Genomic DNA, 26,919 nt, shown 5'->3' on the forward strand with positions numbered 1-26,919 from the left:
TTTTGTGCTTGTGGGTGTGGTTGGTTTTGGGGCATACCTGGCAGCATGCAGGGGTTAATTCCTGACTCTGCCCTAAGAAATTACTCCTTCCGGGCTCTGGAGACCATATGGGATGCTGGGGATTGAACCTGGTCGGCTGCTTGCAAGGCAAATAAATGCCCTTCATACTGTGCCTAGGCCCTGGGTTTCCGTTCCTGTATGACTCACATTGGCAGGTTTATCCCTCAAGGCTGTCTGAGCACATCCCAGCTCCACAGACAATAATTATTTCCTACCTCCAGCTTCCTGCCTGGCAGGAGGAGGGAAGCAGACCGGCCAGGCCCAGCTTCCTGGGGAGCTGGGCCGAGAGAGGGTTAAGAGGCCACTTCTTCTCCTGCCCGGAAAGAGCCTGCACTGCCCTTTGCTCAAGGGCTGGCCAGAAGCAGCAGGTGTGGGAGGCGCCCTAGGGCTGGATTCCTTAAGGGACAACTGGCGACTGGGCCAACAGATGTTTCTCTTTTTTTTCCCCCTTTTCATCTTTAGCCCCTTTGGAAACTTTGAATCATGCGAGCACCTTCCCAGCCCTCTTCATCAGTCATGATTCCCAGATCCGGCAGTTCGTGCTGCCGAGGCCCAGCCCACTATCCCTGGGATGCCGGTTAGAACTTTTCTCCCTGGGATCCCTGGCTGAAGTCTCTCCCTGCTGTCTAAATGATCTAATTTGTTAGGTCATTAATTAATTAATTTTCTGCAGCCTAAATGACCCAATGCCTTCTTCCAGGGGCCTGTGCCCAAGAGTTTGGGGTGTCTTCTCATGCACCTTTGATTGAGCTAGATCAGGGGGTCCATGAAAAAGCTGCTTCCTAATGCTCTGTAGTGCCCACCTGTGGCAGAATCCCGAGGGATATCCATGAGACAGGCCATTTTCCAGAACTTCCTGAGCCCTTTTAAGGGGTGCTGGTTTCAGACCTCCACTACCCTGTCTCCCACTACCACCCCCCACCATACTTTGGACCGCTTAAAAATCCCTTCCTTGGGGCTGAAGCAATAGCACAGTGGGTAGGGCATTTGCCATGCATGTAGCTGACTCAGGCCAACCTGAGTTCGATTCCCAGCATCCCATATGATCTCCCGAGCCTGCCAGGATTGATTTCTGAGCACAGAGCCAGGAGTAACCCCTGAGGGCCGTTGGGTATGGCCCAAGTCCCTTCCCCCAATTTTTTCTCTTGTATTGTTCCTCTCGCCCCCATACACAGGCTGTTACCTGTGAAAACCACTGGCTTGAGTAGTTCCGCAGAGATGAGAACAGGGTGTTTGCTGCAGGGGCGAATCTTACCCGAGGAGAAGGGCAGTGCCAGGGCTCAGAAAGCAGCCAACTAACTAACCAGCCAACCCAAACCCTGAGTGGAAGGAGGCCAAGCGTTTCTTGTTTTCTGCCTCCCTCCCTTCCTTCCCTTCCTCCCTCCCTTCCTTCCCTTCCTCCCTCCCTCCCTCCCTCCCTCCCTCCCTCCCTCCCTCCCTCCCTCCCTCCCTCCCTTCTTTCTTTCTTTCTTTCTTTCTTTCTTTCTTTCTTTCTTTCTTTCTTTCTTTCTTTCTTTCTTTCTTTCTTTCTTCTCTTTCTTTCTTTCTTTCTTTCTTTCTTTCTTTCTTTCTTTCTTTCTTTCTTTCTTTTTTTGGTTTTTGGGTCACACCTGATGGCACTCAGGGGTTACTCCTGGCTTTGGGCTCAGAATTCACTCCTGGCAGGCATGGGGGATCATATGGGATGTTGGGATTCGAACCACCGTTCATCCTGAAATGGCTACATGCAAGGCAAACACCCTTTTGCTGTGCTATCTCTCTGGCCCCTGTGCGATTTTTCTTGATCCACTCGTGTGAAGTAGGAGCCCTGAACAAAGTCTTGAGAGAAGATTGCAGGTTGCAGGGCCCATACATAGATCTATAGAAACAGGGCTGTGCGGGTTTTGTGCTCAGTTAAAGGTCAGTGGAGTAGTTGAAGAAGAAAGAATGTAGTTTGTTTATGTTTAAGCAGGGCTGAAAAGATGGCACTGGTCTTGCCAAGTTCTGTGGGTCAGTTCTCTCAAGATTCCTTTATGTGTTGGGGCTGGAGTGATAATACAATGCTAGGGAGTCTGCCTTGCATGTGGCTGACCCGGGACAGACCCGAGTTCGATCCTAGCATACCTTGTAGTCCCCCGAGCCTGCCAGGAGTGATTTCTGAGCACAGAGCCAGGAGTAACCCCTTAGTGCCTCCGAGTGAGGCCCACAAATGAAAAGAAAAACAAAACAAAAAGATTTCCTTATGTGAGGACTGGAGGGATAGCAAGCAGGGAGGGCACTTGCCTTTGGGTTTGGTCCCTGGCATCCCATATGTCCCTTGTTGTCAGGAATAACTTCTGAGTACAGAGCCAAGAGCAGCTCCTGAACACTGCCAGCTGTGACCCCCAAAGATATAAATAAATAAAGTTTTAGAAAAATATTTCATTATGTGGGGGCGGAGCAATAATTTAGTGGGTTGAGTGCTTGCTTTGCAATCAATTGACAACTGGTTTGATCTCTGGCATTTCACATGGTCCCCTGAACACCAGGAATAATCTCTGAGTACAGTCAGGAGTAACCCCTGAACACCACCAAGTATGGCTCACTAAAGCAAAAAATCATAAATAGTAAGTAAAGTTAAAACAAACAAATGGGGGCCAGAGCGATAGCACAGTGGTAGGGTGTTTGCCTTGCACACGGTTGACCCAGGATGAACCTCGGTTCAATCCCCATCGTCCCATATAGTTCTCCAAGCCAGGAGCTATTTCTGAGTGCATAGCCAGTAGTAACCCCTTGTAGTGTTAAATAATTAAGGATGGAGCTGGATGGTGGAGGATGCCATCCAGCCCACATGGCTCTGCCACCTCCATGCAGTCGGCGAGTCCCAGGTCCAGGTGAAATCACTCACTCACAGTCAGGCGTCAGGAAGAATCATTTTTATTTAGGCCCTAGCCACCACGTGTGTGTGGCCTATTCATAACCTTTCAAGCACAGCAAATATTTTGCTAGCCCTGCATCTTATCTCCTGTTAGCCATCTTCCCTTTGGGCTCCATGCTGGTCAAAGACCAGAACACAGAAACCCAGAAGCCAGAGCGCACAGCAGCGCAGAAAGGGCAAAGAGCCAAAAGGGCAAAAAGCCAAAAGGGCCGAATTCCCTTGGTCCAAGCCTTATCTACCTTTTCCCAGACCCCTCCCAGGAATGGGAGGGGCTCGCAGGTAAAGTTACACCTACTATCCGGTTTCCAAGACCCCTCCCAGAAATGGGTGGGTCTAGGGTCTTAAATAGGTACACCCACAACCCCTGACATCACCAGGTGTGGTCCCCAAACCAAACCAAACAAACAAACAGACAGGCTAGAACAATAGCACAGCAGGCATAGGATGTTTGCCTTGCATGAGGCCAGCCCAGATTCAATCTCCCGCATCCCATATGGTCCCCCGTGCCTGCAGGAGTAATTCCTGAGCACAGAGCCAGGAGTACCCCCTAAGCACCACTGGGTGTGGTCCCAAACCATCAAAAATAAAAAGTACAAACAAGCAAATAAAAAAATTTCCTTAGATGCCATATTTTGGCTTGGGAGCCTAGAATCTGATCAGACCTTTCACTTACTCTGCGCACCAACACAGAGGGGCCGACAGGGGTGGCCAGGGGAGAGTGCCAGCCCTACGTGTGTGGGAGTGGGACAAAGATTGGAAAGAGGTGAGGGTCTGCAGGGAAGCTGGCACTGGGCATTCGGAGGGAAGCAGTGAGTGATGTTTTACTGGTTTGCCCTGCCATTCCCCTCAGGTGTTGTTCCATCCTAATAGCGGGGCAGCGGGTGTGTTTGGAGCCCTCCAGACTGTGCGCCTGGAACATTACAAGGCATTTTACATCACTGGTGAGTAAAAAGGGTGAATGTGGAGGGCTGGTCCTTGGATCTACTTAGATGCCTCTGCACCCCAAGTCCTACACAGGTTTTAGAGTGCCCTCCCGACCCTCCAACACTTGAACTCCAGCTCTGCTGGTCGCCTACATGGCCAGTGAGTGAACTTTTTGCTGTACCAATCTGGGCATGCCACAGTACTGCAGAAAACTGGTCCTTCCCTTTTCCCAGGCTGCACTGTCAAGGAGCATCTGGCTGAGTAGGCAGGGGAAGCTTAGAGCTATTTTCCAGTGTCCACTGCCTGATGAGAGCCGGTTTCTGGAGCAACCCCTGAGCATTGCCGGATGTGGCCCCCTGAAGTGGTGGCAAGTGATCTCGAAGGTGCCGGTAGCAATTCTTAGGTAACGTTGTGTGCCCAAGCCAGGCACATGCGAGACATTCATCCTAACTGCTATGCTGCCTTCTGGCACATAGGCAAGTTTTTGGGATGTTCTCAACTCAGAACGAAATGATCTTTGGGCTGGAGCTGGTGAGCACAGTGGGGAAGGCGCTTACCTTGCACAAGGCCGACCCAGGTTTGATCCCTGCCCCCCCCCCCATGTGGTAACCAGGAATAAGCCCTGAACACTGCCAGGTGTGAACCCCACAAAACCAAAATCAAACAGATAAGGAATCAAACTAAAAGCATGGAAGCTCCTTAATCTTTACAGTCTTGCAGGGGGCTGAGCACTGTGTCTTCTAATTAGTAGGAATCCTACCATTTTCATGAGTGAAAAAGAGATGAAAAATCTGAAACTGACACATCCTAGGTATATGCAGTTTCATGCTACAGCTTTCCAGAAAGTTCTAGAAAAAGAAATTGATTTTTTTCCTGAGTGAAAGTGATTCTGAAGAGTTATGGCATTAACAATAAACAAACATGGGGATACAGCAGGTAGTTGACTTGCATGCAACCATCCCAGATTTGATCCTTGATGTCCCATATGGTTGGTCCCCTGAGCACTGCCAGGAGTGATGCCTGAGTGCAGAGCCAGGAGTAAGCTCTGAGTACTGCCAAGTATGCCCTCAAATAAAAACAAACCAATAAATTCTTTGAGTACCAATCTTGAGGAAATCTGATTTGAGAAGGAAAAAAGAGCCACCAGAATCTTTAGTTCGCTTAAACCTCAAATGCAACCCACCGGCCAGATTTTCATTACCCTCTCAGGTGGGATATTTCTAAATTGCAGTTCCCCTCATGACATGATCTCAGAGACGAGGCACCTGCTTCAGACTGAGTTCATCTTAGGAGTCCAAGCCCTGCCAGCAAGCCCTTGGCACCGCAGTACTGGAATGACAAACCTTCCCATGAAGTCATAGGACTGCTGAAAGCGATCACAGTTTCCCAAGCATTACAGTGCATGGGAGAATTATTCTCCTCCCAACTTAGCCAATTCTTGGAGATTTCGGGGTGGAGGGAATCACAACAGAAGGGGTCAATTTGGAGAGAGCACAACACAAGTCTGGGGAACTTAATGGCAGTAGATAAAGATGTCTACACGCCTCCCCGCAGATTACCATTGCCTTTTCGTGCTGGTAGTTTGTGCAGGATTAGACAATGTCATTCAGGTTCTGGGCCCCTAACCCAGAGGGCTCCTAACATCACATTTTATTTTATTTATTTCTAATTATTAATATTAGATTTTGGTCTTTGGGGCCACACCCGGTGTAGCTCAGGGATTACTCCTGGCTCTGCACTCAGATGTTGCTCCTGGCAGACTCAGGGGACCATACGGGATGCCAGGAATTAAATCAGGGTCTGTCCTATATTGGCTGCGTGCAAGGCAAACGCCCTACCACTGTGCTATCACTCCGACCCCCTAACACCACATTTTAGTACAAAACAGAACGCTTCTGTTCTTGGGTAAGTCTCACACTCTTCACACTCTATTCTTTTTTTCAAATTTCTTTTTAATGATAACCATAAATTCATTTTGTTTGTTTTTTTGAGCCACACCTGAATGTCCTCAGGGAAGTTCTCCTGGCTCTGCGCTCAGGGGTCCTTCCTGGCAGTGCTCAGGGGACTGTATAGGATGCTAGGGATCCAACCTGGGTAAGCCGCATGCTAGGCAAAAGCTCTACCCACTGTATTATTGCTCCAGCATAGAATATTTCACCTCCTATCATGCCACCAGTATCTCCTGCTCTTAGTCAGGCTGTGGGTCTTTCCTTCACTTACTTTTTGTTTGTTTCTTTTGTTTTTGGGTCACACCTGGCAATGCTCAGGAGTTACTCCTGGCTCTGAGCTCAGAAATCGCCCCTGGCAGGCTCAGGGGACCATATGGGAGACTGAGATTCAAAACACCATTGGTCCCGGGTTGGCCACTTGCAAGGCAAACGCTCTACCACTGTGCTATCTCTCCAGCCCTCACTTACTTTTAAAGTAATTGCTAGGTGAGGCCAGGCTGGAATCAAACTTCACAGGGAGATGTGTGGAGTGCCAAGGCCAAGATAGGTATATGGGGGTACGCTGAGAGTCTATACCCCCTTTCTCCTCTTGACTAGTGTCTGTGCCTCTCTAGGTGGAGCTCAGACCTGCGATGGGAGCATCGGGCCTGAGCAGCAGCAGGAGCCACCCCTGATCTTCAGTGTCCTCGACGACCCCACAGAGGCTGCGCCCCTGGACAGCAGAGGTGCCGAGTTCCAGCGCGTGCTGCCCTGGGTAGCTGCGGCCCTCGCAGGGGTTCTGCAGGACATTGCAGATGACAACACTTCCAGAGCCGATTACTCGCAGGACCCCTCGGCCGCCCCTTGCTGCGACCCCCACGGGGCTGCCTGCCGCTGTCCCTCTACACCGAAGCATCTGTGGAGCATCTCTCCATCCAAGTAGCCTCTGGGTGCGCTTTCAAAGCATGTCCCAGGGCTATTAATAGTGCAGAGGGAGGGCCGGAGTGGTGGCACAGCAGTAGGGCGTTTGCCTTGCACGGGGGTCCAATCCCTGGCATCCCATATGGTCCCCTGAGCCTGGAGTGATTTCTGAGTGCAGAACAAGAAGTAATCTCTGAACAACTTTGGTTGTGCCCCCGCCCAAATAGCACAGCAGGGAGGGTGTTTGCTTTGCATTCAATGACCCAGGATCAATCCCTTGCATCCCATGTGGTCCCTTGAGCCTGCAAGGAGTGATCCCTGAGTACAGAGCCAGGAGTAAGCCCTGAACACTGCTGGCAGTGGTTAACAACAACAACAACAACAACAACAACATAAAAACAAGTCCCAGAGGGCCGGAGAGATAACACAGCAGTAGGGCATTTGCCTTGCACCTAGCCAACCCAGGATGGACCCGAGTTAGATTTCCTGGCATCCCATATGGTCCCCCAAGCTTGCCAGGAGTGATGTCTGAGCATAGAGCAGGAGTAACCCCTGAGCATCGCTGGGGGTGGCCCCAAAACCAATCAATCAATCAATAAACTGCTAAAAAAAAAAAAAAAGAAAGAAAAAGCAAGTCCCAGAATTCTATTTCCAAACCATAACTTAGGGGTGGGAATGAGCTAGCTGGGGGACTGGGAGACAGGGGGCTGGGGAGATGGGAAGCCAGGCACGAGGGGAAGAGACTGGTTTTGAACATGGGCAGATAGTCCTGCTCTACGGGTGAGCAAATCTGGAGCTTTAAATCAGGCCATGTGCTAATGTGCCAGTCATCTCTGGACTTTGCAATGTGCATTGGGTTTTTATTTTGTCTTTATTTGGGAGCTGGGCCAGGCAGTGCTCAGGAACTACACCCAGCTCTGGGCTCAGTGTTCACTCCTGGAGGTGCTGGGGGTGGGGGAGCCCGTGTGGTGTTGTACCTAGGAAGGCCCATGAGGGCAAGTGCCCTCCTTGTTTTCTTGTTGTACTCTCTCCACCCCAGGGTGCTTTATCAATGTCCCCAGTTTGTCCCTAGCACAACACAGAGTTTATTCCCACTGACCCTGGGAGGGCTTGTGAATCTCTTTGACTTCTGGCAAATCCTGGAGGAAGGTCTGGGGAACCTGCACTTTTAGAGACACCTATAGGGGGCGCTATTAATTGTGAGGAAAATATTTTCCAAATTTCAGCCCTGAAACATCAAACCATAAAGTCAACCCAGCAGACTCTTGGCTTAAAGGCCAAAATAACTATCTTTCGAGTTTCCAAAATGAAATAAAATTCACTGAAAGTTCACAAGTTGCATTGCCATGATTTTATTATTAGTGTCCTAAAAATGGAACTTCAAGGTAATAAACGATGCATTTCAATCACTGCAAAACAAAAAATACTTTGCAGAACAACAATAGTTTCTATCGATATGTAATATACAAGAAATACAAATCCAAAAGGTTTTCCTCTAAGTACAATTTTTTTACACAGCAGACAAGGAAAAAGAATGTCTCTCTCCCTCCCACCCCATACAAAATTCTGGTCATGGACCAGTGCAATTAGTTTGCGTGGACTCGAGGGGCGGGAGGGTATTTTAAAGAACAGGATGTGTTCAGAGGTTCACACACACACACACACATGGGCAGCCCGGGCTGGTGACCAAGTCCTGTGGCTTAAGTGGGTGGTGCCCGAAACTCCTGTACCCCAACTCCGCTCACACAATCTTACTCCATTCTTCCACCTTCCTGGTTCTCTCCACAACCACCTGTCAGGGTGTCCTGATTTCTGGGGTGCGTTTCTCCTCATCAATGCTTCGTTTTGCCCTTCTGACTTCCGCGGTTCAAGTTTATCTACCGAAATCAAAACAGAAGGGCCTTACTCTCTCCAGGAAGAGGTTGGGAGGCATTAGCAACAGAGTGGGGTGCCGGGGAGCGGGCTATGTTCTGTCTGTCCACAGATGGACTATGGTGGAGATATAGACAAAGATGCTGAAAACGTACGTGTGTGTGTGTGTGTGTGTGTGTGTGTGTGTGTGTGTGTTTTGGAAGGGTTCATAGTATCAACACTAACTGCTGGATTACTTTTAAATCAGGGATTCCCCAAGATCCTGAGTTCTAGGCTCATGGGAAAACACTAGCATGGGAATACAGGCTGGCTTCAAAGGCTGCCTTGTTACTGATATGACAGCTGCTTGTGGCCCCAAGCAAGAAGTCAGAGGGACGGGCAGTGAACCAGTTTATTTTTGGCAATATCCGGCAGTGTTCAGGGCTTACTTCTGACTCTGCACTCAGGAGTCCTGCCTGGCAGGGCTTGGGAAACTAACTGTATAAGATGTCAGGGATTGAACCCAGGTTGGCTATGTACAAGACAAGTGCCCTATCTGCTGTGCTAGCTCTTCAGCCCTGTGGCCTGTTTTGCTTTCATTGTTCATAGAACAAGGTTAAGTCCCCAGGAGGTAAGAATAATGGTACCCAGAGAAGTACCAGTATGTATATATTCCTAATTTTTTTTGAGGGGGCCACACTTGGCCATGCTCAGTGGTCACTTCTGTTCTGCACTCAGGAATCACTCCTGGCTGTGCTCAGAGAACTATCTAGATGGCAGGGAATAGAACCCAGGTCAGCTGTATATGTAAGCTAAAGGCCCTCCCAGCTGTACCATGGCTCTAGCCTCATTATTTTGAAGGCTGCTCTTGAGGCAGAGGCCTGTGGGGAGTCTGGATGAGGAATATGCCAGCTGGTCTCACTCAGCAGACACACCCAGGTCCCTGTCACTGACATAGAGGCTTTTGAGGAAGACAAGTCCAGGTGTCTTCAGACGTGGATTTTTTTTTTTTCCAGGAACTGGTGGCAGGGCAGTGTGACAGTGGACTAGGGCACGGCCACTCTGGTCAGGCAGTGCTGCCAAGCAGGGATGGGAGGGTAGAGGAGTGACAGGGAAGTCTGCCCAGGAAGGTGCTTACCTCCAGGGGTGGTAGCAGAAGGGGAGAGATTCCCCCCTCTCCCCAAGACACCTGCAGGGGTAGGTAGGTGCCCTGTGCTGTCCATCTCCTGTTCAGTTACCGAAGACTGACTGCCCTGCAGACTCTTCCTTTCCAGAGGCCATTCTCTGGCAAGCCCTTCTAGAACATTGTGTGCCTACCAAGACCAATGTCTGCTGGGCCCCACAGCTTCTTGTGGTGCCTGGCGGGCAGGGAGGTCATGTGCCTTTCAACTAGCTTGTGTATCTCTAGATTTCTGGGTGTTTTTTTTGCCTTTTAATTCCAAAATCAATCATCCCATACACCATGTCCCTATTACTTATTCACTTTGTCTTTGGCAAAGGGCAGCACTTCCTGCTTGCCAAGAGCCAAAGTAGCCCAGTGCTTGGGATGTCAAGTGATCACGGGGATTGGTTTCAGCATCAGTGAGATAAAGAATCTGAGGCGTGGCCTCTCAGAGTTGTTTGCGGACCTTGACCCAAGAGGCTGGAAGGAGCGTGTCCACCAGCAGGTGTGATGGGCTCTGTGGTGACCGGCTTCAAGGCCTAAATCTTTGCTTGCTTCCTAGAAGCTGAACCTTTTAGTAAATAAGTCCCAACTTGTTGTGTGTATGTTTGTGTATGTGTGTGTGTGTGTTTTCATATGTAGGGGTGTAGTGTAGCCCCACTGCTAGTTGGTGCCTGAGAACTTCCAGGCAAAGCTCCTGGGGTGCTCAGGAAGCAGCAAAACCATCGGGTATTTCAGCAGCTCCCGCTATTCCTTAGCATCTTTCCTAGTCACTGCTCTAAGCCCTGCCACGAACCGCACAACTTCACCCATCGGCATGGCATCTCCTAAGGCTCCCTGGACACGCTGAGCCCCAGCAGGTCCCCTGAGCACCACCCCCTCAAGCTTTGTTCTGGTTCTGGAAGCCAAGAGGGTAGAGAAGGCAGGCCTGCCTGCCCCCATTTCTGCTCAGAGGGGGTCCCGGGACCCAAGGAAGGATGGGGTGGAGGGAGCCTTTCCCCACAGAGGGGCTCTGTGAAGGTGCCTGGGGGTCACTGCTTCAAGACTCCCCAAGGCTCTGGGAATGTCACCCTCAGGCTCTCCAAGTCTGGCCCTGATGTCCCTGTTTCTAAAGTGCTTTCAGGTAGACCACTTGGATGGTTCTATGAGAGAAAGGGCACCAGATGGGGATCCCAAATTCACTTTGGAAGCTAAGGTGGCCACGGGAACCAGGCCCAGAGGGAATCATCTCTGCGCATAGGAAAGCAGGGAGAAGCCAAGCCAAGCCCTTTAGCAGCCTGGGGCCCCCCTGGGCTGATGAACTGAAGCAGGAGGCAGGCCCAGAGAGAATTGCATCTGTCAGGATCTACAGGTGCCCAGGCCTGGGGTGGGGTGGGTGGGGTTCACTTCCAGCGCTGCCACCCAGCCCCAGAAAGCTGTGTTCCATTCTGGGGTTCTGTATGAACATCCTTGGGAACCTCCAGAGAGGCAGGTGTAAGCTGGCCGGAGCACAGAGGAGAGCGACAGAGCAGCAAGGCCAAAGGCAGTCACTCCCGGAGCTGCACCATATCCTGCTCCACACAAACCCCTACCAGCTAGTGTGCAGGGTTCGAGGCCGAGGCCCGGAGTGGGGCGCATTGTCGAGCCTCTCTGAATACTAGAGGGTGAGAGAGTGGTTAAGGGCCCGCAGCTGGCCTGTCCCCGCCTGTCAAGCACACACACAGAGAGCAGAGAGCAGAGCCGTTTTCTACGGGTCCCTGATGCTCACAGGGGGGAATTCATTCTCGTCGTCCAGACATACTGGTCCCGGGGCAAATTCATGCTCAGGAATGACCTCTCCGCGGAGGGTCCCGCCGTCCTCTGAATAACCTGGAAACCAAGGGCCATGCATGAGAGAAGCTGTGGGGAAGGGAGGATCCATGCCCACCCCTCCCCTCCTTCCCTAGGAGTATCAATCCTTGTTAGGGTCGGAGCCATAACACAGTGGGGGAGGGTGTTTGTCTTGCACTCAGTTCAATCCCCAGCATCCCATACGTCCCCAGAGCGTGGCAAGGAGTGATTTCTCAGTGCAGAGCCTGGAGTAACCCAGGAATACCACTGGGTGTGGCCCCCAAACAAATAAACAAAAACACAAGAGCAAAAAAAATTCCCCACCAGTCTCTTTGCCTCTGAGACCTGGACAGGCTGGGGGGTGCCCACCCTGGCACCCCATACTCTGCACTTCTCACATGCAAGCTTGCTTTGTTGAGAATGGGACTCTTCACTATTCGGGCCCTGGGTGAGGGCCTCTGGCAGGAGGAAAGCAATGGTGTGCAGGGAAAGCTGACTCCCAGGTGTTGTGGGGGGTCTTCCCCAAAGCCCCCCCCCCCCGCTGCTCACCTGGCACTGTGGATGCTGAGGAGGTGCCTGGTCTGGCAACGGTGGCGGCGTAAGACTGAGGTAAGGAAAGTTTGAGGTCACTGTCTTTGTTCTCTGGGGTTCCTGAGCCAAGCAAGCTAATTGCAGCCATGAAAAGGGGAGGGAGAGGAATGAGGAAGGAAAAAGAAAAAGAGATTATCAAACATTTCCCCAGGAGCCTCCCTGTCAACACCCGGCTGAGTTATTTTGCGCCACAATGACCTTAAATGACCAAGGCTTACCTAGGGTGGGGGAGGCACTAGCCTTGAACAATGTCAACTCAACTGGATAGGGGGCTGATGACCAGCAGTAAATATGTCCCCCCAAGCTCCATCAGGAGTGACCCCTGAGCGAGAGTGCTAGGAGTAAGCCCTAAGCACCACCGGATGTGGCCCCCAATGAAGGGGCCAGAGCGATGATGGTATAGTGGGGAGGGCGTTTGCCTTACATGTGGCGGACCCAGATTCAATCCCCAGCTCGTATCACAAGCACTCCAGGAGTGATTCCTGAGCACAGTCACCCAGGAGGAACCCCTGAGTGTAGCTGCGTGTACACCCCCTCCAAAAAAAAAATCAAAACTAAAAGGAAACCAAATAAAGCCCCAAAGATTCAGGGCCTAGCTGAGACTCCTTGTTCCTCCATCTCTTTCATAGGGCCAGGCCTGCACTGGGCATGCTCAGGCCACCAAGCCAGGCCCAGAGACGATGCCAGGATATGGGTCAGTGGTAACTGCTGGGTTTTGGTTCCTCCTATGGAGGAAGCTTCTTTCCATCAGGCCATCATGGCCAGGAGAAGGAGGAAGTTACCAGGAGCCCACAGGCCATGCCCTGTCAGGTTGACAGGGAGCAGGAGCCAGGAGGTGGCCCTGCGACCCCATGTGCGCCTGCGCGTCTCCTCACCTGTGGGTTTTGATGAGGACGCATTCCCCGCCATCCTGCGGGTCCAGGTTATAGATGTAAAGGTGGCCATCGGCTGATGCCACCAAGAGCCGTGGCAGCTTCTGGATTCTGAAGGAGAAGATGCAGCCATGAAGGGCCTGAGCATGGGAACCTCCTTCACCCTTGGTGTCCCCACTGGCCATGGACCCTCATCTCCCTTTGCCTCCTGACCTAGCCACAGGACCTTTGGGCTTCTTTCTGTTTATTTATATTTTTTGAGCCACACTTGACAATGCTCAGGGGTTATGTCTGGCTCTGTGCTCAGGAATGACTTCTGGTGGTGCTTGGGAAACCTTATAGGATGTAAAGGATCTAACCGGGTCAGCCATATGCAAGGCAAGTATCCTCTCTGCTGTGCTCTTGTTCTGGCCCAGTGAGGTTCTTGTTTCGTTTTTGGGTCACACCCGGCAGTGCTCAGAGATTAATCCTGGCTCTGCAGTTAGAAATCACTCCTGGCAGGTTCAGGGGACCATATGGGATGCCAGGATTCGAATCACCGTTTGTCCTGAATTGGCTGTGTGCAAGTCAAACACTCTACTGCTGTGCTATCTCTCTGGTCCCCCCAGCGGGGTTCTTTTTGGCCTCTTAAATAGGACCCTGTGGAGGAGACTGCCATGCCTGCTCATTCTCGGCTCTGCTGCCTTCCTGGGAGGGGACAGTCTCTCTGCTTTCGGCAGGGGCAGAAGGGACAGCTCAGTATGAGCTTCGTATCAGAAGAGGAAGTGATACCCTTCAGCTACTACACCCCAGCTCAGAGCTGGCAGTAGCCAGTGTACTGCTGGGTGTGGCCCAAGAAACCAAAAAAGGACCAACAAACAACACGAAAGCAAAAGGCCATAGACGGAAGTGCCAGAGAATCTCAGCATTCCTGCCCACTGGTCTTAGGCACATTCATAAACGCACCCCCAAATTTCAAGGGCCCCATTAAATGCCTTAGATAAGACATCTGTCAACTTCGGGGGGGAGGGGTTAGGGTGGTGTTTGATGGTGTTACCAGAATGACACCAGAAATAAACAGTTTGGAAACCCTGGCATGTAGCTAAGAGATTACAGCCTCTCATACCACCTTTCTAGATGTCCTCAGAGAAGGCCACTAAAGTCCTGGAAAGGAAAACCAGGTTCTTTCTATCCCTTCCTCCCAAAACCCTCCTGTTACTGCAGGTGTGGGGCAAGGCTCTTGATCAGGGTCTCTACCTGCTGCGAGCCCTGGAGTGTGGGGCCCAAGAGCACATGGCTGTGAGCACAGGGAGAGAGTTGAGAGTTGGCTGTGAGAAGAGGGAGAAAGCACCGGAGGACAGAACTAGTGCTAGCAGAGCTAGGTGAGGGGACACGGGCATAGAAAGCAGTGGCTGCAGATCCACGACACACACTGACACATAGAGGTGAGTAGGTAGAAACTGTGGTGGGCACTCCTGGGAAGTGAGTGGATGCACTAGATAGAGTGTGTGTGGCTATGGCTGCTGCCGAGTATGCACACTATACGTGGTGGATGGAGCGTGTGTGAGTGCGCTAGGTAGAACTGCACACATCCATGGCACAGAGCCTGTGACATACATACGTGGAGAGGGTGCAGATGTTCCTCTGCCCAGAAACGCTGAGGCGCCCGGTGGCGAAGGCCCGGTCCTGGTGCATCATGTCTGACACCTGGGCGGGGAGGTAGTTGGAAGCGGCCATGAACATCTTCCCCATGTAACCCGTCCAGGTTGAAGGCTCTTCCGGCAGACTGAGAGGGGGGGCAATGCACAGGAAGGTGAGAGTGAACTGCAGGCATGGGCAGTGGGTGGGGGACTCAGGATGGGTGTGCATATGAACACACACACACACACAGACATGGCTACAAACATACACACATACGCAGCTACAGACACATCCAGGATGTGAGGTGCTGGGACAAGACAGTGGACACTGTGCTTCTGGGACTAATGGTCTGCCTACCTGGAACAACTTGGAACCTTCAGTTCCAATCCAGTGGCCAGCAAGGCCTCTGGGCTGCCCTGGTCTGTGGAAGAGCCACTGAAAGGCATTAAAGGGTACTTGGTGCTCCTGCCTTTACAATGGTAGATGCCCACCTCTCCAAAGAAGGCTGGTGTGGGGAGCAGCTGGACTCTAGCCTGGCCGCCACTCACCTTCCCATCAATTAAGGGGAGAAGCAGAAAGCCCCTCATAGTTACCAGCGCCATAGAGAAAACGCCGGAGTATCCCCTTCACTTAGTAAATTCCAAGTCCCTGCTTGGTGAGTGACTGTGAGAATGGCCAAACCCTACTCCTATCGCTTTTTGTGCTCAGCTCCAGGGCCAGTGTAGGGCCAGCACAGCCCCCCAAGTCCCACCTAGCAGAATCAGTGGAGCACAATACAAAAGCTCTGGAGGTGAGGGAGCAGTGGTTCTCCCCATTACTCAGATAGAGCCCTTGGGGCCTCCATGTTATTGTGGTTCCTTTTGGGGAAGGATCTTATAAGGATGCCCAGCAGCGGGGGAGGGGGGTAGGGTAAAGCCTGCTTTTAAGTTTTGTGCTAGGAATCAGATTAACCAAGGTCCGAGACCTCACACGGAAGTCACAGGCAGCTGTAGGAGGGAGTTGTGGGTTAGAGGCACTTTCAGCATACTTTGAGCTGGGCAGACATATGTATAAGGGCAGAGCTGGGCAGACGTGCCTGTAAGGGTAGAGCCAGGAAAACATGCCTGTAAGGGCAGAGCCAGGAAACCATGTAAGGGGAGAGCCAGGCAGACATGACTAAACTCATTGCTGAGCAGATATGCCCATGAAAATAGAGCCAGGAAGACATGTCTGGAGGTAGACCTGGCCATAAGGACAGGGCTAGGAAGAAATACCCGTGAGACTGCAGTGCCAGGCAGTCCTATCTATAAGATAGAACTGCACAGAAACATCTATAATGGTAGAGGCAGGCAAACGGATGGGGGTGAAGGAGATGGGATGGGTTGAAGCCAGGAAGTGAGGAGCCTGGATCTCATGCTTTCTTACACAGTGACACTATCTCTGCAAACACACTCAGGGCTCTCTGGTCGAGGTAGCTTGCCTGAAGCGAGGCTGGCAGCCTCGGATATGAGATCACCTGGCAGGGGAGGCCAGGTCGGGCCGCTTACCTGCTGGTGAGATGCTCCAGCTTGAAGACATGCACCGTCTCCGTATTGCTGGAGGCACAGAGGAACTGAGAGTCCATGCTGAAGGCCAGCGAGCTGATAGTCACGTACCTAAGGACACAGTGATGCGTGTGGTTTGTGGGTTTGTGTGTGTGTGTGTGTGTGTGTTTCCTGGGGGTGGGGGTGCTTCCCTAGCAGTGCCAGGGCGAGAGGGCGGGGTTCATACCTGGTGACACTTGGTCAAAAATCTGGCTGCCTGGCACAAAGCTCGGGCCCAGTAAGACAAAGCAACTGCTCAGGCCCTGTGGGGTTGGGGGTGCCCCAAGACTGGTGCTAGGGGCGGGGAAAAAGGAAGTCTCCAAGGATAACCTGGCAGGGCTTAGGGATTTGTGCAGCGCCAGAGATAGAACTGGGGAGACAAGAGCTCCAACCTCTGAGCTATTTCCTCAACTGAATCATGGTGTTAATGTTCTGGAACCAGAGTCCAGGTGCCCTAAACTCTAAAACTCTCTAAATTCTCTTCAACCTGGCAGTTTGCATCCTTAGAAGTCAATGTTGGGATGATTAAAAAGGGGGGAGGCATCGGTTCTCCTGACCTCTGGGGAGTTTTTCCAGCAAAACCCCAATGTCAAAGGAGCAGGTAGTAGGCCCCAGGGTTCTGTCCTAGACCTTCAGGGAATTGGAACCTGCTCTGGGTTGGCAACTTCCTCGCTCGCTTCTCCTCACCCCCATGCGTGTACCAGATTAGGCATGAGGGGGTGGTCCCTTGAATCCCTGTCACAGCAGATGTCACAGCTAGCTCAGGAGAAAGAACCAAGGCCCAGAGAAACCATGGTCTTCAGCCCAATGTCCCCCCCTCCCCACAGCAGGGCCCCAAGCCAGTGGGTGGGGAACAGACCTTTTCATTCCTCTCCGAAACTCATAGAGCTTCTGCCCTTCAGGGACAGAGAAGACCCGGATGACTGTGCCCTGGAACAGAGGCAGACAGGCAATGGGTTTCAGGTTGGTCTTCATTCATGGCTGAAGTGGGGGGTCACTACCAGCAACACATGGCCGGCTGGGCTGGTGATGTTCATGCCACATCATACTGGGGATCCACTAGGGCCATCCTGGGTGATGCTCAGAGGCCCCCAGGGGTTACCCTGGAGATGCTGGTTCAGACACTCCCCAAGCATGCACCCTAACCCTATCCTATCTTCCAACTCTGGGATAGCCCTTGAGAGAGAAGCTGGTTTCCATGGAATGGAAGAACATCTTCCTCTCTGGAGGGAGTCCCCAAGTGTAACAACATGCAGGTCATGGACGGTGTCTTCAACACTCTGTGGCCCCCTTGTCCTTCCACCCCAAGTTTCTGTTTCCAGGGCTCAACCCACCCCTGCCACTCAGAATATGAGGCTCTCCAGGGGCCAGAAATGCAGCTTAGTCGCCCTCCCTGCTAGTTCCCTGAAGGACCAATGGCCTGTTAGAGTGTTGAGCTACTGGGCTCCAGCCACATGCAGGAGACACAGCTTGTGTCCAGCCTTAGCAAAAGACAAGGTCACGTGGGCTTTTTTGTTTTTGCTGTTTATGAGGGACCCCATGAGTGGTGCTTTGGGGCTACATTTCAGACTTGATACTTAAGGGATGTTCCTAGCAGTGTTTGGGCGAACAGGTGGAACCAAGGATTGAAGCCAGTTCCTCAGCATGTAAAGCAGGAAGCCCTTTCTATTCTCTGTCTGGATCCCTTCTATGAATTTGGTCTCTGTAGAACCAGGGGGTTCTACACACACACACACACACACACACACACACACACACACACACACACACACACACACACACACACACACACACACACACACACACACACACACACAGGAAGCCCTTTCTATTCTCTGTCTGGATCCCTTCTATGAATTTGGTCTCTGTAGAACCAGGGGGTTCTACACACACACACACACACACACACACACACACACACACACACACACACACACACACACACACACACACACACACACACACACACACACACACAGGAAGCCCTTTCTATTCTCTGTCTGGATCCCTTCTATGAATTTGGTCTCTGTAGAACCAGGGGGTTCTACACACACACACACACACACACACACACACACACACACACACGGGCCAGATGAGTGGACTAGCTCTGAGCCACCCTATCCCCTCCTGCTCCCCTCCACTGCCCAACCCATGAAGGAATGGGAGCTTGTGAATGCTGAAGGCAATATAACCCCATCAGGACAGCCCCCCCCCCCCAACAAGGATCCACACTCACTTTCTCAGAAGCACTGGCCAGTCTGGAGCCTGAGGCATTGAAGGCAAGCGCGGCCAGCAGGCCCTCGTGGGCGGCGATACTGCAGACAGTTTTCTGGAGGAAGAGGAGGCAGCATGGAGCTGGGGAGACCATAAAAGCTCCTTTCTCCTTCCTGCTCCCCCCCCAAGTGGCAGGGCTCCCAGCATGCCTTTGGGTCCCATTACCATGTCTGCACCCATCTTGTGAGTCCCAGCTGTACAAGTGAGTTAGTGATGCCAGGGTCCTGCCCTGAGCCTTGGGGATTCCTCGAAGAACAGGGCGTGTGACTTTGCTGTAGCCAGAGGTGAAGCAGAGGGGAGCCACCGGTCTACACTACGCTGAGAATGCCTGACTCAGCCTGGCCCTGCCTTGAGGTTCTGTTGGCCCAGGGCAAGGCTGGCAAAGAGCTCTCCCCTCCCTTGGCACCAAGACGCCTGCTCACCTGGTGCTGCCAAGCAGGGAGGGTGGGGATGACCGAGCTAGGTCTGTCTACTTACCAGGGAGTGTCCGTCATAGAGCACGATCTCGCCTGTCGTCTGGCTCCCAGGATAGGCCACGTAGGAATTGGAATGGTTGATGGACAAGGCACACAGACCTGGCATGGGAGAAACAGCAGGTGAGAGGAGCTGCCTGGGAAAGAGCATCAGGTACCAAGGCTGACTCTGGCACTCCCTGCTGGCGAAAGAAGGAACGACCCTGCAGATTTTTACTTTTTGCAGATCTCTCAAGGGACCCCCCTCTGGTCATGGTCTTCCTACAGCTAAGCTATCCCAGTCTGAGCAGGGGGAAATGCTCTTTCTCGCATGTTACTCCCCAGGAATCTGAAGCCACTCTTCCAAGCATACGACTTCCTGGGGTGAACAACTTTTGCTTCTAACAGAACCCAACTTGCCTCCTCTGAATCAGTCAGTAACTACACATTGGCAGGTGACTTCAGAAATGGCAGTCAGTGGGCCCGGGGAGATAGCACAGCGGCGTTTGCCTTGCAAGCAGCCGATCCAGGACCAAAGGTGGTTGGTTCGAAACCCGGTGTCCCATATGGTCCCCCGTGCCTGCCATGAGCTATTTCTGAGCAGACAGCCAGGAGTAACCCCTGAGCACCGCCGGGTGTGGCCCAAAAACCAAAAAAAAAAAAAAAAAGAAATGGCAGTCAGTTCAAGCTGAGGATCTGCAGACCAGGAAGGGGACCAGGAGAAAACCTGGTGTTTGTTTTTGTTTGTTTTATTTTTAGAGGTTCACACCTGGTGATGCTCAGGACTTCCTCCTGGCTCAGCACGCAGGGATCACTCCTGGTGGTGCTCAGAGGACCATATGGGATGCTGGGGATTGAACTTTCCACTGTGCTATCGCTCTGGCCCCTAGAGAGATTGGTTAGAAATGGCTCGTTTCCATGGCAGCTATCTCCCTGTTTGGCTACTATCCTCTGGAAGGCAGAAAGTGATCTGAGGGCTGTGTCTGTCACTAGAACAAAGCAAAGAGACATTCTTAGATAAATTCTGAAAGGGTGAAAGGCAGCCAAGCCATTGCACTGACTTTGTTTTTACATAGAGACTAGGGGTGTGTGTGTGGGGGGGTGGGGAACTCACATGATAATGGTTCCATTTCTCAACCGTAGACTATTATTACCCTGTGTACTTTCAGATATTCCAAGAGGTCACAAGATAAAAATCATGCCAGGGGGACCACAGACAAACAAGTGGCTAATGGGTAGGAGAGAAGGGCTGCAGGAAGGAAAAAAGGTCAAAAATACCCCAAAATGTTGACACAAATGCAGTCACCCAGCCTGCATTTTGCTAGCTCCAAAGACTCACTATTCCTGAAAGAGATGTAAACCAAGCTGTGAAAATTTATGGGTAAACCGGCCATGCAGGTGGAAGCTGTCAATCTTGGGAGGAAAAGGTGGGCCAAGTCCCCACTTTACCTAAGCCATGCCTGCTGCACCCACCACCCACAATTGCCACTCCACTAATGGTTTATCATTCCTGTAAGGTTCCCTTGCAGAGACGCCAATCTGACCAAAACTCCCGGTACGCTGGTATTTGGGCTGACATCACCAAGGCTTTTTGCAGCAAGTGTGGGATCCCCCACCCACCCATACTTCTAGAAGCCCTGGCAGTCTAAAACATACCTCACAAAAGCTGCAGTATCAGCTAGTGTTGAAGCTATACAGACAACCCCATTTTTTATTTATACGGTCATGCCCGTAGGAACATACCAAATTAGATGCCAATGTGTATTGGAAGTCACTTAATGTTCAGAAACAAACGGAATAACTAGCAGCAAGAGCTTACTAAACCTTCTTACAATGATTTAATGATGTCATTGGACATACAATCATTTTCACTAAATTGCTTGTCGCTGTACTTTTTTACCTCTTCTTTTTCTTTCTTTAAAATTTCCCTCCCTCCCAGGCCAAAGTGATAGAACAGTGGTAGGGTGTTTGCCTTGCATATGGCCAACCTGGGACAGACCTGGGTTCAATCCCCAGCATCCCATATGTTCCCCTGAGCTTTCCAGGGGCAATTTCTGAGTGCAGAGCCAGGGGTAACAACTGAATGTCACCAGGTGTGGCCCCAAAACCAACACACACACACACACACACACACACACACACACACACACACACAATTTCACTCCCACCTGTCTGGAAACAAATGTAGTATGATCAACTATGTCAATTGTATGACACATGCTCTTTAATAAAATAAATTAAAATAAAAAATTGAGAAACACTGGTTTAGAGTAATGAAGGTATACATGGTGGAAGTGAATTCAAGGAATTTCTAAAAATCCCAACCTAACCCAAACGGAAATTTTTGGTAAGAGAGATCCTTCTCAGAGAACAACTTTGTTATAAGCCTGTGTGTGAGATGGGTCTCTTATAACAGGAGGGAGACCATTGGTATCGTGCTTTGAAAAAATGTGCTTTCCCAAATTTGCAGGAAGGGAGGGGAGAGGGTTAGGAAAAAAATGCTGGAAAAAGAAAATGCTGGGATTTGGAAGCAAAGTCCAGTTCCTGCACTGACTTAACTGAGGACAGAGCCAGGCAGTGTTCAGTGCAGAGGGCACCAATTCTGCAAAGCTCTGTCAGTCTGTGCCCTTCTCTGCCCTCGAGAAACCAATCCATACCTCACCCCCAAGTGGGATCTAGAAGCTCTGATTTCCCATAGCCTCTGAGTTCTGTGAAATCCAAATACAAAACTGCAAGAACCATTAGGCAGGCCGGCAGACTCAGGTGTATAAAAATGGAGAGGAAGACACTGCAAAGATAGGGGTCAGCTTGCACGGTGGGGTCAGGGGTAGAGTCTCCACAGGGGCCTTTGGCAGAAAAAAAAAAATCAAGTAACAGGACAGAAGCAGAAAAAACACATCCCAGGAGGACCTGTTGGCCAGTAGTAAGCGCTAAGATCCAGGAGTTGAGACCTAAACACTGGGTGTAGATCCCAAACCAAAAGAAAAACAAGAAGAAGGTGGCTGAGGCCAGAGAGAGAAGAGTAGGAGGGCATTTGCCTTATATACGGCAGACCCAGAAAAGACCTGGTTCGATTCCTGGCATTCCATACGATCCCCCAGCCTGCCAGGGGAAATTTCTTCTTTTTTTTTCTTTTTCTTTTCAGGGGAAATTTCTGATTGCAGAGCCAGGAGTAACCCCTGAGCACTGCTGGGTGTCACCCAGAAACCAACCAATGAATCAATCAATAAATAAAGTTTTTTAAAAAAACGTTAAAAAAAAGGGGGGGGAGGGAGATGGAGCAATAGCACAGCAAGTAGGGCATTTGCCTTGCATGCAGCCGACCTGGTTTTGATTCCTCGGCACCCCATATGGTCCCCTGAGCACTGCCAGTAATGATCCCTGAATGCAGAGCTACGAGTAACCCTTGAGCACCAGCAGGTGTGGCCCAAAATCTAAAAAAAAAAAAAAGAAAAGAAAAAAAGAGCAACATGGGCCCGGAGAAATAGCACAGCGGTGTTTGCCTTGCAAGCAGCCAACCCAGGACCAAAGGTGGTTGGTTGGAATCCCGGTGTCCCATATGGTCTCTCGTGCCTGCCAGGAGCTATTTCTGAGCAGACAGCCAGGAGTAACCCCTGAGCATCGCTAGGTGTGGCCCAAAAACCAAAAAAAAAAAAGAGCAACATTCCTCAAAACCACGCTGAGACACCATTCATACACACTGGGGTGACCGGATACCTTTCACACTCCCTAACGTAGCCAGCACCCAGAAGATGAATTAATGGAAATTATTCAGAAAAGAAAGTCAGGGGCTGGAGAGATAGCATGGAGGTAAGGCGTTTGCCTTTCATGCAGAAGGTCATTGGTTCGAATCTCGGCATCCCATATGGTCCCCCATGCCTGCCAGGAGCTATTTCTGAGCGTGGAGCCAGAAGTTACCACCTGAGTGCTGCTGGGTGTGACCCCCCAACCCCGCCCCCAAAAAAGAAAAGAAAGTCAAAGCAGGTGGGACTGTTCCAATGAGCAGTTCCTTGTGAGGCTGAACAAAGACACAAGGCATGACATGATCCTGGAAGGCCATGCCTAGGAACAAACATAAGCAAAGCCGAAACCTGAACACTGCCAGGTATGGGCCCCAAAGAGAAGGGGAACGATGGAGATTGTGGCCGTGAATGTTCTGTGATATCAAAAGTGTCGGTTGCCCCACCTTTACAGGTTCTCAAGACTAAGGAGAAGAAATTAGACTCTGTTGTGCTACATTTGTCTGGGCAGGGAGGGGGCAGGCTGTGGCCCCAGAGGCACCTGGGGGATTTCCTACTGCAGCTATTCTGCTCAGCTCGAAGGCTGCTGTGTGGCCGGAAGGAAATGAACTTGTTGGACCACGAAAAGAAACAGCCTTGGGCCTTTGACATGGTGGACAGAAGCCCCAGATTCACACACAGATGGGAGGAAGAAATTTCCTCTGCAGGTCTGGGGTGCGTGGGACAGTGGAGCATTGCACTGGGAGTGGACCTATAGTTTTCAAGGCCAAAACCAACTGGCATGCGCTTTAATGAGGGATAGAAGCAGATTCCATCCTTCAGCCGAAGTGACAGCACAGTGGTAGGACATTTGCCTCGCATGCTGCTGACCCACGATGGATCCAGGTAAAATCCCCAGCATCCTATATGGTCCCTTGAACCTGCCAGGAGTGATTTCTGAGCACAGAGCTCAGAACCTGAGTGCAGCAGGTTGTGACCCCAAAGCCAAAAATACATAAAAAGTAAAAAACTGAGGAGCGTGAGCCTGAGAGACACTTCCTTCCTTTGCAGTAGTAGCCTTGTTGGATCTGATGTCCTGGATCCCAGAGCTTACAAGTGCTTTGAGCAACAGCTGGTTGCTCAAAGAACAATGTCTTGGAGCTGGGGGAGAGGTACCTGCCCTTGGACACTCAACTGACCACATCTGCTCTGGGGTGAAACTCCCTGAGGAAAACGGGGTGGGGTGGGGTGGTAGAAAGTGATCATTTCCTAGTTGATGAATTCCAAGGGGTCTGGGTAGATATAAAGGTGATGATGATGAGGGAGGAAGAAGGGGACACAGGACACATCTGGACTCATCACTCTCAAAACCCGGTAAAAGGAACCCCCTCATCACCCTCGGGGAATTCCAGAGGGCAATTGTCAATCTATTCTTGGGGATGACCTGAAGAGGAGAATGTTCCTGAAGCAATGTTTTTGTTTTACTTTGTTTTGGGGTCAGACCTGGTGGTGCTCAGAGGTTACTCTTCACTCTGCATTCAGAAATCACTCCTGGAAGGCTAGGGGGACCATCTGGGATGGCAGGAATCTAACCTGGCTTGCAAGGCAAACACCCTACCTGCTGTGCTATCACTCTGGCCTCAATGAGAATTTTCTTTTTTGAGGGAGAGAGTTGGATCATACCTGGCAGCATTCAGGGTTCACTAATGGCTCTGTGCTCAGATATCGTGGAGCAAGTTTTATTTTGTTTTTTATTTTATTTGGGGTTTTGAGCCACATCCAGTGACGCTCAGGGGCTAGGGGGACCATATGGGACACTGGGGGATGGAATCATGGTCCATCCGAGGTCAGTGCATGCAAGGCAAACACCCTACCACTGGAGAAATTTTTCTTTTTTTTCTTTTCTTTTTTTTTTTTTTTGGTTTTTGGGGCCACACCCGTTTGATGATCAGGGGTTACTCCTGGCTAAGCACTCAGAAATTGCCTCTGGCTTGGGGGGACTATATGGGACACCGAAGGATCGAACCGGGGTCGCGATCTTTCTTTGGCTAGTGCTCGCAAGGCAGACACCTTACCTCTAGCGCCACCTCGCCGGCCCTGGAGCAATTTTTCTTAAGATAAAAACTCTCCCCAGTTGGGGCCAGAGCGATAGCACAGCAGGTAGTGTGTTTGCTTTGCTTGTGGCATACCTGTGTTTGATCCCTGGTATCCCATATGGTCCTCTAAGACTGCCAGGAGTGATTTTGAGCACAGAGCCAGGAGTAATCTCTGAGTACAGCTGGATGTGGCCAAACCCTCTTCCTTATCACACACAAACAATTCTTCACAGGACTGAGGAGTGAGCTCTACAGACTGAAATACAGGAACAGTGGATTCAATCCCAACACTGCATAATCCCCTGAGTACCACAGGGTGCTGCTGCTCATGTCCCCAAATAAAACATTTATTCCTGGGTCTGGGTTAGATGTTCAAATGCCTAGTACATAGATAGACATGGCTTGAGTCTGTGAGATGCAACCCCAGCATCCCCAGTACTACAGAGTATAAACATTCAATCATTCAGTCTGCACCATCAGACCAAGTGTCAGTGGGAGTAGCCCCTGAACCCTCTAAGAACCACAAATATCTCCCTTATATTTAATACACATTCTCAGCAGGAGCAAATTGTACAGAACGGAGGGCTCTTTCTTGCCCTGCCTGGGACCAATTTGGGTTTGATCTTGGGCATCCCATATGGTACCTTAAGCACCACCAGGAGTGATCCCTGAGCAAAGAGTCAGGAGTGAGTCCTCAGTGCAGCCAAGTGTGTCTCCCAAATAAAAACACATACACATTCTGTTAAATATAAAGCACCAAGGGCTGGGGACGAAGAGATAGCATGGAGGTAGACCATTTGCCTTGCATGCAGAAGAATGGTGGTTCAAATCCCGGCATCCCATATGGTTCCCCGAGCCTGCCAGGAGCGATTTCTGAGCGTAGAGACAGGAGGAACCCCTGTGCACTGCCGGGTGTAACCCAAAAACAAAAACAAAAAAAGCACCAAGGGCTCCCTAAATTTTAAGCAGTCTCTTCTCTCTACTTAAACTGCTAATAGGGAGGAAAGGGAAGCATTTCCTGGGCTAGGAAAACCCACTTCATTGGCAGAAGTATGAAAAGGGTGAACCTGGAGATCTAGCCCAGCTGTCAGCGCACACACACTGGCAGGGGCAGAGGATATGATTTTGTACCTACAGTGTAACTCTGGGTCGAGTTGCTTTTTTAAAAAAAATTTTTTTTTCAGGTGCTAGAGAGATAGCACAGCAGTAGGGCATTTGCCTTGCATGCAGCCAATCTAGGATGGACAGTGTTTCGAATCCCAACATCCCATATGGTCCCCTGAGCCTACCAGGAACGATTTCTGAGCACAGAGCGAGGAGTAATCCCTGCCAGGTGTGACCCAAAAAATCCAAACAAACAAAAAACCTTTTTTCTGGGGCTGAGGATCCAACTGGGGACCTCAGACATACCAGGCAAGTACTTTGCTACTGAGTCAAGGATTTAGACTAATTCTCTCTTTTCTTTCTCTCCTCTCTGCTTTCTCTTTTTCTCTCTTCTGTCTCTTTCTCTGTCTCCTTTCTCTCTTCCCCTCCATCCTGTCTCTGTCCTTTCTTCACTCTCTCTGTCTCCTTTCTCTCTTTCCCTCCCTCCACTCTCTCTCTCTGTTTCTGTCTGTCTGTCTGTCTGTCTGTCTGTCTGTCTGTCTGTCTGTCTGTCTGTCTCTCTCTCTCTCTCTCTCTCTCTCTCTCTCTCTCTCTCTCTCTCTCTCTCTCTCTCTCTCTCTCTCTCTCTCTCTCAGAGCGCCCTCTGCTGGAGGAATTTGTGCTGCCCCAAAAAATTAGGAGCAAAACTCTCCCCTGGCTTTGGCAACCTTTTCTCTACTCCTCTGCCATCCCATTCCAAATGCACAGTGATTCAGGCCAGGACCCTGCTTCTGTGGTTCCACCGACTTCCCAATACTAAGCTGCCGACCAGAAGTGGCCAGGGCATGCCAGAGGGGACACGGGGCCTGTGGCTATGTGTGGTGGCTCAGTTTGGGCAGAACGGGAGGTGGGGCTGCCAGGCACTGTAGTCAAGCAGTCCTTTTCCAAGTGGCTAATCTCGTTTTGGCTCCCAGAATGTTCAAATTCTATCCTCCTCCCACCCCCCCCACACACACGCATTTTGGCTCTTCCCACCCTCTGAGTGCCGAAATACACCATAAAGTGCTTTAAAAAAAAAAAAAAAGAGTATTTGGGA

The 26,919-nt window shown here is 50.9% G+C and overlaps 2 protein-coding genes across 2 annotated transcripts in view; one reads left to right on the forward strand and one right to left on the reverse strand.

Annotated features, from left to right (window-relative positions):
- The window catches only part of ARSG (arylsulfatase G), a 94,557-nt gene extending 87,711 nt beyond the window's left edge, over window positions 1-6,846 (forward strand). Inside the window, exons 11-12 of the mRNA XM_049779483.1 lie at window positions 3,807-3,897; window positions 6,444-6,846. Coding sequence (XP_049635440.1) covers window positions 3,807-3,897; window positions 6,444-6,751 — 399 coding nt within the window. The 3' untranslated portion in view covers window positions 6,752-6,846. The remainder of the gene's footprint in view (window positions 1-3,806; window positions 3,898-6,443) is intronic.
- A 1,219-nt stretch (window positions 6,847-8,065) lies between these two features.
- WIPI1 (WD repeat domain, phosphoinositide interacting 1) overlaps window positions 8,066-26,919 on the reverse strand; it is a 40,313-nt gene continuing 21,459 nt past the window's right edge. Inside the window, exons 5-13 of the mRNA XM_049779907.1 lie at window positions 18,951-19,048; window positions 18,436-18,528; window positions 17,056-17,126; window positions 16,161-16,268; window positions 14,615-14,779; window positions 13,018-13,125; window positions 12,101-12,216; window positions 11,490-11,590; window positions 8,066-8,606 (exon numbers count right to left, since the gene is read on the reverse strand). Coding sequence (XP_049635864.1) covers window positions 8,562-8,606; window positions 11,490-11,590; window positions 12,101-12,216; window positions 13,018-13,125; window positions 14,615-14,779; window positions 16,161-16,268; window positions 17,056-17,126; window positions 18,436-18,528; window positions 18,951-19,048 — 905 coding nt within the window. The 3' untranslated portion in view covers window positions 8,066-8,561. The remainder of the gene's footprint in view (window positions 8,607-11,489; window positions 11,591-12,100; window positions 12,217-13,017; window positions 13,126-14,614; window positions 14,780-16,160; window positions 16,269-17,055; window positions 17,127-18,435; window positions 18,529-18,950; window positions 19,049-26,919) is intronic.

The sequence above is a fragment of the Suncus etruscus genome, chromosome 1 (genome assembly GCF_024139225.1).
Source record: "Suncus etruscus isolate mSunEtr1 chromosome 1, mSunEtr1.pri.cur, whole genome shotgun sequence".
Classification (NCBI taxonomy): Eukaryota; Metazoa; Chordata; class Mammalia; order Eulipotyphla; family Soricidae; genus Suncus; species Suncus etruscus.